Here is a 10,367-nt window from a genome sequence, read left to right on the forward strand (position 1 = left end):
TTCTATCTCTTTGCAGCAGTTTATATTTTTGTAAATTTATCCCTCTGTGGCCTAGCAATTCCTTGCTTCACTTTGTGGTAAATTTCTTAATACTTCCTTATGTCCTTACGCACTCATCCTGTTTCACAATATCTGACTTGTGTTCTTTTTTAAGTTCCAGCATTTGTGGCGACTCCCTTTTGCTTGGTCTTTAAACTGCTAGGATCCCACCAATTGCCAATGTACTATTTCTGTGAGGACATAATACCAGTCCAATTCTCCTCAGGACAGCTTTCTCTTGACCCCAAAACTTTGTTTTAACCTCCCTAGTGCCTGAAACCTTCCCTTTGATGTGACTTTTCAAAGCACAAATTGACTCATTTTACCTATTCACGCAGGGCATAGATTCAGCAATATTTCTGAGAACATTACACTCGAGATCTCAGTCTAAATATCGTAGTTTACTCCTCAAATTTGCCTTCAAAGCCTTCATCCTCTTTCCTAAGATATTGGTTCCTATCTCAACGTTGAGCTGTTTTCCCTTACACTCTGGATGTTTTATCTTCCCCAGCAGTTTTTGAACTTTCCTTATGATCGGTCCCATAAAGGACAATGTCGTTCACAATTATCAGTGATCCTTGTTAAATAGACAGCTTTTCCCATGAATTTCACTTGGCTTGATGTGTAACACCTCATTCCAATTAGTTTATCCTGAGCTGCATACTATAACAAGCCAGCTTTTGAGCTCAGCATTTTCATCTAGAACTGTGCATGTCATTCTCGTGTACTCTTCTACACCATGAGTAAAAGATCACACGACACCGGGTTATAGTCCAACACGTTTATTTGAAGACACAAGCTTTTGGGGCCTCACTCCTTCTTCAGGAGACTATGCTGAGCATTTTGCACGCTTCACAAGTTTAGCCATAGAGCCTACCACTCCTGTATGGAGGGCTGTAATAGGTTTTAGAGTAACTGTCTTTATGTTATGCCAGCAATGGCCTTTTGCTCCTCTTTACTAACTCAACTCATGGTATAAATACTTTTCACATCCTGACTTTACCACACTCTCATATACATATTACTTTAACGTAATATTATCACTGTTTATGTTTAAAACTGCCTAGTGTAATGCATCAGCACCCGTTACAATAATACTGTAGTGAAAGTGCAACCTGTTTAGCCAAGGAATTAAAGTAAATTAAATCAAGTCATGCTAGATAATTCTAAGAAGATTTGCATATTGGGAGCGGTTGGTTTATTGTAACATAACCTACTAGAGATAAGGATTTCTTTTTAATAAACCATCAATATCTAAAATATTTTCTCCAGAAAATATCAACTATTTTAGGCGTTCCCGTGCTTCCATTCAAATTTCCAGGAACTGAAAGATAAAGATCTGAGTTACTTACTGATCTCACATAGACGTAAGTGAGATTCACGTCCTCATGAGAAGGATATAATTATGACAAGTACAGCAAAAATGCATGAAACAGGCTTTTGTGTGATCTGTGACAAAGATTGAAAACATGAACAGCTCGTCAAAAGAAACCAAACAAAGAGGAATGGTCAGTAGGAGGATTTACTGAAACCTTCACAGAAATTTATCACTCATCCTCTTACCATTGTGCAACATTCACCTAAACCATATGTGGGTAACTCTTAAAGGGCAAAATAATAAAATGAAATTCCTTTCTGATTGAACAAATGTAGAAACATTTCAAGGAACAAAGTTTTCACCATTTCTTTGTTCAAATGTCAGCATCACTTTAACCAAATTTTTTATAAAGTACTTTGCAATCCGCAGCCATATGATCCATTCATCAAAAAAAAATGAACTTGCAGACCTTTAATACTTTCAGGGAGGATTTTATTTTCACTGCTTATTTGAGTAGAACAGACATTCCCATAAGCAATAGAGGCTCAATGTTCCCTCAAGAGAAAGGGAATAGGAGCCAGGATTGTATCTGTGTCCCCAAACCCAGCCCAGGGGTGACTGGTTACTCATTGCATATTTTCAGGTGGGCACCACCATAGTTGGCAGGTGAACAGGCACCCTGTCCAACGAAAGCTGATGGTGGCTGCTACAAGCTGGATGGCCAATTGAAGTCTTTCCAGCTTGAGATGACCCACAGTCTGCATTACAGGACAAGTGGCACTAAGAGGTGCCCTCTTCCCAATTCTTGTAAAATTTAAATCCTAAACCAAGCAAGCAGATAGGCCACCACTGTGGGGGAGCTGGTGGTGAGTGGATATCCCTCCAACAAGACTGCCTATGGCTGAAGGCCCACTCAGGCAGGCGGGGAGGGTACGTAGGGCCAGTTTGGAGAATCAACCATGCAGCTTACCTCTGGGTGCCTGCCTACAGGCCATTGCACTGTTCCTGCAAAGGAGAATGGAGGCCGGCTCAGAGTTTCCAGAAGTTTCCTTTAACTCTGTTTGACAAGGCTCTTAATGAGCCTGTTTGGCTTGTGTGGGCAGCTGGTCCTCCAGCCCTGATCCTGCCTCAGCAAAAAAAAGGTCTGGCAGTGGAAACAACATTGGGAAATTGACATGTCAGCTGGCATTGGTGTTTGGGAGTCCCAAAGATATCAATCCAATGACTCTGCAGTTGCAGTTCCCCACACTCATTTTGTTCTAGTATAGGCCTGGACACAAAGAAAGGCTCATATTATTCAAACATATTTTTATTGAAAGGGGGAAAAATGCTACATAGAACTTGTTGCACTGAATCCACTTCTGAATCATTTTTGCCATTTATAAGTAGATCTCAGCTCTTCACACAGTTGTCCACAGGGAAACCATGTTTTAGCTCCTAAAAAGCAACAGCTAAAAATAGTCTCTGATGCACTTAGATAGACCCAAGCTGAGTGGATCATAGAATTTGGTCTTTTCTTTTTGTCTTGCAACTCTAACTTTGTTTTCTCCCATTCTGGTAGTTGAATGACAGAATAAGAAAGTAGTTGCTGACTAATCATATAATGCCTTGACTGACAGAATACTGAGCTTTAGGATAAAATACAGATACACTAAATTGATAAAGTTACTGAAGACAGGTCGCAACACACACCACAATCAACCAGCCAGTTCATCCTTCCATGATTAATGCTAACAATCAAACTAAGAAAGCTCCTTCCTTGCTCTAAATAATCCAACTGAATATCCCATTTCAGGAGATTGAAAACAACATCTATTTTTCAGAGATAGTAGGAACTGCAGATGCTGGAGAATCCGAGACAACAAGGTGCAGAGCTGGATGAACACAGCAGGTCAAGCAGCATCATAGGAGCAGAAAGGCTGACGTTTCGGGCCTATCATTTCTATCCTAGGGTATAACTTTGTCTTTGAGAAATTGGCGTTTTGATTTTTTTTTTCTTTAAGCCAGAAGAGCAGTGTAGTAAATAAGCTTATTAAGCATAGAATCCCTCTAGTGTGAAAATAGGCCATTTGGCCCATCGGGTCCACACTGACCCTCCGAAGAACATCCCACCCAGAGCTACACCTCTACCCCGTCTCTGTAACCCTGCATTTCCCATGGCTAATCTACCCAACCTGCATGTCCCTGGACACTATGGACAATTTAGCATGGCCAATGCACCTAACACACATACCTTTGGACTGTGGGAGGAAACCTCAAGCACCCGGAGTAAACGCACGCAAATGTGGGGAGAATGTGCAAACTCCACACAGACAGTCACCCAAGGGTGGAATCAAACCTGGGTCCCTGGTGCTGTGAGAGAGTAGTGCTAACCACTGAGCCACCAGGCCACCTGCAAGTATTTTTAATCGAGCTGTTGAGACACATTTCTGGTAGTGAAAGATGAACCCAGACCTTCAGACCAGTGGTGTGTTGTGTCTTGGTTTATGTTATTGCATTGCATGCTTTCAATCTATACAGGATTGCCAGTTATTTGGTAGGGAAAATTATATACCTTGATGGGTTTGTGAAGGTGGTGGCTGGTTTCTGTTGAACTGGCTTTGTTGGATTAGATCTTGGTATTGATCCGATTTAAGTCAAAGTTGAAGCAATCTGTATACTCAGTCATTCTGCATTTGAAGAATCTTGCTTTGCTTATCATTGGGCATTTTGCAGCATTTAGACTTAATCATTGGTGCTTCATCTCAACCTGTACTGTCTGAGAGTGCTTATAGATACGTTTAGGGCAGGTGGGACTTAAACCCAGGCCTCCTGGTCCAGAGATAGGGACATTGACACTACACAAGAGCCCGCTTACCCCAAAAAAAAGGCCCTATTCCAGTATGTTATGACATACCTCTGCAGTTGGTGGGACTTCTACCCACATTTTCTAGCCCAGAGGGGTTTAGGGGACACATTACCACTGTCCTACAAGAGACATTATATTCCTATTGCAAGTCAGTTCTGTTTATGTTCCCACTAAATAACAACAGTCAGTTCAGCTTTTTAGGGGGAGAAACAGATACCACACCAACTGTGGGTTTTCTCACATCCTTTAACTTTCACAGTGATTGGGGTTATCCTATCACTTATGTCAAATCAGCATTCTAAGCCAGGGCCCAAAACTACCAATCTCTGATGCACACAAAGAATTTCCTGGGGAGGTAAGCTTCTGATGGGCAGGAATTCTGCTGTCAGGGCTCTTTCACAAATATCTCTTAACGTGGAATTCAGGGCGGAGACCTTGAGCCAGTTACAAGCCACTTGCTGCATTCTCCTGGACGGTCAGACCCAGTGGTCAGGCAGCATCACCCAACTGAGCAATATAGCCAGACACACCCCAGGCTGAGCCGACTCTCCTCCCAACACTTCCAACCCACGATCACCCTCAATTACCCGATTCCCGAGCCAGCCTGATAACATTGATAAAGATTTAGCTGGTCCCATTTCTTTATTAGAATATCATCAGCAGTACCAATAGAGAAAGCTCCGTGGTCCGCCTGGTACAAAGGGGGAAAGATCAATCTCCTCTCTGATGGGTCAGTTTTCCATTCTGTTTCACATTTCCATTGCAAATATTTGCAATGTTAACAACGTTTGCTTAAGAAGTTAGCAACCATTCGTGGAGTCGGGGCGTTCTAAATTATTAACTGGTCAATACCTCACCTTGATTTAAGAAAAACAGATTGCAATGAAAGTAATTTACATGTATACAAGCTGTATCAATGTTGACAGAATAGTTGCTAAGTTCTGATGAGTAAGTTACACACTTGCTACATTACAGTGCCATCTTCATTTTAGTGTTGGTTCCTTTACAGCGGAGAATATAACAGATTCTACACAATCAACAATTGCTGGTAGCACACCATCTGTAAGTTGATAGATTTAACTTGACCTAATGTTAATATAGACCATAGTTTCATCTAACTCAGCTTTTAAGGTACAACTCACAAAGAACTGAGTTTAAAAAAAAAACCTGTCCCCATAAACCAAATACATTTATCTTTGAAATCTCAATTGATCTTCCAATTATCTTTGACAGGATACTGTTAGATTAATACCATGATCAACACTATAGCTATTAAGAATCCTTTTCAATTAAAATGAAGACACATTAGTGCAATTATATGCATTATCCTGGTAATGCATCCACGTAGAAGTGCCACTTGAGAGAATTCAACTGTAGTTTCGAAAGCTTTGGTGCTTTTGTTGTGGAAATGTTTCTAATATAGAAGGCCATGGTTTTCATAACAACTATTGAATTAGTTACAGAAAGTGGCAATTCATTATGCATGAAACATTACATTAGGCTCTAATCTAGGACTAGTCCATTGTATGATCAGTGTTATCTAACAACGGAAGCAGGGTCAGACGCATAAATATAGCAAAGTGAAACTGCAGAAACATAATTGTAAACGTTGAAGATGAAAAGGTCTCAGACGTTCTGGTAATAATAAAGTTGACTGCATTGTTGGTGATCTGAGCTCAAATTCTCATCTCTGTTGTACTTGAGCTTATCTTGGCCCCTCCTGGGTTTGAGTTATAAGCAGAGGCTGTATAGGCTGGGACTTTTTCAGTGGAACATAGGAGGTGGAGGGGGTGACCTCTTATAGAGGTTTATAAAATAATGAGGGGTAGAGATAAGGTATCTTTTCTCTAGGGTGGGGGAATTTCAAGAATGGGGGCATATTTTTGAGGTGAGAGAAGGAAAGCTTTTAAAAAACACACGAGGGGCAATTATTTTTACACAGCGAGTGGTTCATGTGTGGAATGAACTTCCAGAAGAAGTGATGGACGTCGCTGCAGTTGCAACGCTTAAAAGACATTTAGATAAGTACATGAAAAAGAAATGTTTGGAGTGATATGGGCCAAGCGTAGACAGGTAGGACTAGTTTAGTTTGGGATTGTGGTCAGCATGGACTAGTTGGACTGAAGGTTCTGTTTCTATGCTGTATGACTCTCTTTTTGAGTTTGGCATTGTTATAAATTGAAGCGACAAGGAGGTCATATACATTTGCTGAAATATTTGTATGATCAACAGCCACTGGTGACGTGTTGGAAGACTGGAGGTCGGCTAATATGGTGCCATTATTTAAGAAAGGTGGTAAGGAAAAACCAGGGAAATATAGAATGGTGAGCCTGACATCAGTGGTGGGCACGTTGTTGGAGGGAATCCTGAGGGGCAGGAATTACATGTATTTGGAAAGGCAAGCACTGACTAGGGAGAGTCCATGTGGCTTTGTGCGTGGGAAATTGTGTCTCACTAACCTGATTGAGTTTTTTGAAGAAGTAACAAAGAGGATTGAAGAGGGCAGAGCATTGGACGTGTTCTGTATGGACTTCACTAAGGCATTTGACAAGGTTCCCCGTGGTAGATTGGTTAGCAAGATTAGATCACATGGAATACAGGGAGAACTAGCCATTTGGATACAGAACTGGCTTGAAGGTAGAAGACAGAGGGTGGTGGTGGAGGGTTGCTTTTCAGACTGGAGGCCTGTAACCAGTGGTGTGCCACAGGGATTGGTCCCGAGTCCACTGATTTTTGTCATTTGTATAAATGATTTGATTGCGAACATAGGAGGTATGATTAGTAGGTTTGCAGATGACACTAAAATTGGAGGTGTAGTGGACAGTGAAGAAGGTTACCTCTGAGTACAACGGGATCTTGATCAGATGGGCCAATGAGCCAAGGAGTGGCAGATGGAGGTTAATTTAGATAAATATGAGGTGCTGCATTTTGGAAAGGCTAATCAAGACAGGACATCATCACTTAATGTTAAGGTCCTGGGAGTGTTGCTGAACAAAGAGACCTTAGAACGCAGGTTCCTAGTTCCTTGAAAGTGAAGTCCCAGGTAGACAGGATAGTGAAGAAGGTGTTTGGTAAGCTTGCTGTTATTGGCCAGTGCACTGAGTATAGGAGTTGGGAAGTCATGTTGTGGCTGTACAGGACGTTGGTTAAGCCACTTTTGGAATACTGTCTGCAGTTCTGGTCTCCCTGCTATAGGAAGGATGTTGTGAAACTTGAAAGGGTTCAGAAAAGACTACCAAGGATGTTGCCAGGGTTGGAGGGTTTGAGCTATAAAGAGGGCTGAATAGGCTGGGGCTATTTTCCCCAGAACGTCGGAGGCTGAGGGGGTGACCTTTATAGAGATATATAAAATCATGAGGGGCATGGATAGGTTAAATAGTCAAGGTCTTTCCCCTGGGGTGGGGGAGTCCAAAACTAGAGGACATAGGTTTAAGGTGAGAGGGGAAAGATTTAAAAGAGACCGAAGGGGCAACTTTTTCATGCGGAGGTGGTGCATGTATGGAATGAGCTGCCAGAGGAGGTGGTAGAGGCTGGTGTGATTACAACATTTAAAAGCCATCTGGATGGGTATATGAAAAGGAAGCATTTAGAGGGATATAGGCCAAATACTGGCAAATGGGACTAGATTAATTTAGGATATTTGGTTGACGTGGATGAGTTGGACCAAAATGTCTGTTTCCATGCCATACATCTCTAAGATTCTATTTGTAAAAGTTTAATTATGACGAAAAATACTGCATAAGGCTTCAATTCAAGGTTGGCCTATCAGTGCCACATAGCCATGAGAATGTGGGTCCGTCACACACAAGGATGGAAGTGAAGCCAGTGCAATGCAAATGTACAAGTTTCCAATCGTCCAGTAGTTCTGGGGATAAAATAATGGATTCCAACTGGTGAGGTTTGAAGAGCATACACTGAATTGAGAGCAGTGCAAATAGCCTAGTCCCAGTGTAGTCATACAATCAAATGGCACATAAGTTGATCAATTCGTCCATTGTACCTGTGTTGGCTCTTTGACAGATCTGATCAGTTAGCCCCGCTCACTTGGTCTTGCCCCAGAAGTATTAATGTTGGGAGTATTTGTCCAGTTTCCCTTTTGAAGGCTACGCGGTTTTGCTCACAATTCCTATGTACAAACATGCGAATTAAGAGCCAAAGTCAGTCATTTGGCTTCTTGAGCCTGCTCTGCCATTCAGTTAGATCATAGGTGATCTGACTGTGGCTTTCATTCGTTTGTCAATACTGTATAAAACAAAAATACACTAGTTAATCAAATTGGGCCAACTTTTAACTCATACGCTTTGGTTAGATTAAGGTATACTCCATTTTAGTGAAGCTTTCTAATAATTAAAATGTGAATTATTTTTACAGACAACTTCACCGCCTAACAAAGTAAACGTAGCAGCCATTGTGGCCCCATGTGTCATTGGTGGGGTGATAGTTCTAGCTGTCATTCTGACTTTTCTCATTTTAAAACTGCGGGAGAAACGTCAGACTGAGGGCACCTATAGCCCCAGCAGCCAGGAGCAGACCGGATCTCGGATGGAAATGAACAATACCCTAAAACTACCACCAGAAGAGCGCCTTATCTGATATGTACAGGCTCTGTCATGCACACAAGACTTTAAGGTTTTATGGCGGAAGGAGTAGAAGTCAACAGATCCAGGTATTCCCTGCGCTGCTTAACAAGTTAGGAGGAGGAGAAATGCTGGAAAGTGTGCGTGGCTGTGTTTTCCTTAAACCACGGCAGCTTCAGAATAACCCTGCATGGATTATCCGTAAACTGTTTTAACCGTCTTGACTCTTGTCAGCAGGATGGGGAAGCCGGGACCTCCGAGATTGTGCTATATGCTGTGTTGGTTGCGGTGGCGTTCTCGCTCATTTTCTTCCTAGTCCTGATTGCCACTGTCGTGACCCTAAATAAAAGAGCGAGCCACGGGGCGTATAGCCCCAGCAGGCAGGAGAAGGAGGGATCGCGAGTGGAGATGTGGAATATGTTGCACCCATTGCAAGTGGAGAGGCTTATCTGAATGAACGTGGAGTTTGGTAAATTACATATTCGATGACATTGTCACAAAATGCACAGAGTGAGAATGGCAGGAAAAATGCCTCAACTGGAATTGAAAACCCTTAAACATGCCAATTAAACCCGCTGAGTTGCCAAGTCACTCCAAACTACAATTAAAATTTTGTTCCATTTTAATCATTCTTTTCCATTAAATAATTGACCTTGTTTACAGTGTAGGGATGTAACTGACCTGGGGGATATAGGACACACATACAGGAAGAAGATTACCATCCAAATATTAATATTAACATTAAACACATGCTCTGGCTCAGAAATGCCCAGGAGTGGGTAGGCAGCGCTCCTCTTCATTTAGGGAGCACTTCTATTTTCTTTTTAAGAAAGAAATCTGGGATTGGAGCTTTGAACTATGTTGGCAAAATGAGAAAAGGAATGATCCTTCTGTGATAGCTGGCCTGGACCTTCTGCTTCATTGTGTTTTATTTTCAATTTGCTCGGAAGAGAAAAAATTGCAGAATTTAACATTCAAATTATGTCCCAGTGACTGGAATTTTTGTAACACTTTGCGCTGGTTTTAATACTATAATAATTCAACCTTCGATGATATGCAAATAGTTGGGGCGGAAATTTAAAATGCGAGAAAAATCACATCTCAAAAACTGCGCAATTTGGGAGATGATTAGCACACAGAAAGACAATTGCACCTCAAAATGAACTATCCCAGTATGCTTGTTTCAAAACAGTTCTACCCTTCAGCAAACCATTGAATCTAAACAGACTACGCACGGCCGTTTCTGTTCATTCTCACCACAAAGCGACATGCCTTCAGCAAAGATTTTAACTAGACAAAGTATCAGTTACTGTACTGTTTCCTAATGATCCAAATTTGTCACAAAGTTTCTAACACAGGAGCAGTGTCGTTCATTGCCAGGATCTAGAGTTGCCCAGCTTACCCCTTAGGAGATTCTGCCCACCAACAACAACAATCAAACTCTACATGCAGAAAAACATTCAATCCCTGGATAGTAGGAACTGCAGATACTGGAGAATCTGAGATAACAAGGTGTAGAGCTGGATGAACACAGCAGGCCAAGCAGCATCAGAGGAGCAGGAAGGCTGACGTTTCGGGCCTAGAC

General features: G+C 41.8%; 2 protein-coding genes across 3 annotated transcripts in view; both read left to right on the forward strand.

Annotated features, from left to right (window-relative positions):
* The window catches only part of crb3a (crumbs homolog 3a), a 62,148-nt gene extending 53,040 nt beyond the window's left edge, over positions 1-9,108 (forward strand). For both annotated transcript variants that reach the window (XM_048602245.1, XM_048602246.1), the window contains 2 exons: positions 5,215-5,267; positions 8,577-9,108. In XM_048602245.1, coding sequence (XP_048458202.1) covers positions 5,215-5,267; positions 8,577-8,798 — 275 coding nt within the window. In that variant the 3' untranslated portion in view covers positions 8,799-9,108. The remainder of the gene's footprint in view (positions 1-5,214; positions 5,268-8,576) is intronic.
* Positions 1-10,282, forward strand: part of crb1 (crumbs cell polarity complex component 1) — a 153,694-nt gene extending 143,412 nt beyond the window's left edge. Inside the window, exon 12 of the mRNA XM_048602243.1 lies at positions 9,017-10,282. Coding sequence (XP_048458200.1) covers positions 9,017-9,235 — 219 coding nt within the window. The 3' untranslated portion in view covers positions 9,236-10,282. The remainder of the gene's footprint in view (positions 1-9,016) is intronic.
* Positions 10,283-10,367: the final 85 nt, after the last annotated feature.

Source organism: Rhincodon typus, chromosome 10 (assembly GCF_021869965.1).
Source record: "Rhincodon typus isolate 14 chromosome 10, sRhiTyp1.1, whole genome shotgun sequence".
Taxonomy (NCBI): Eukaryota; Metazoa; Chordata; class Chondrichthyes; order Orectolobiformes; family Rhincodontidae; genus Rhincodon; species Rhincodon typus.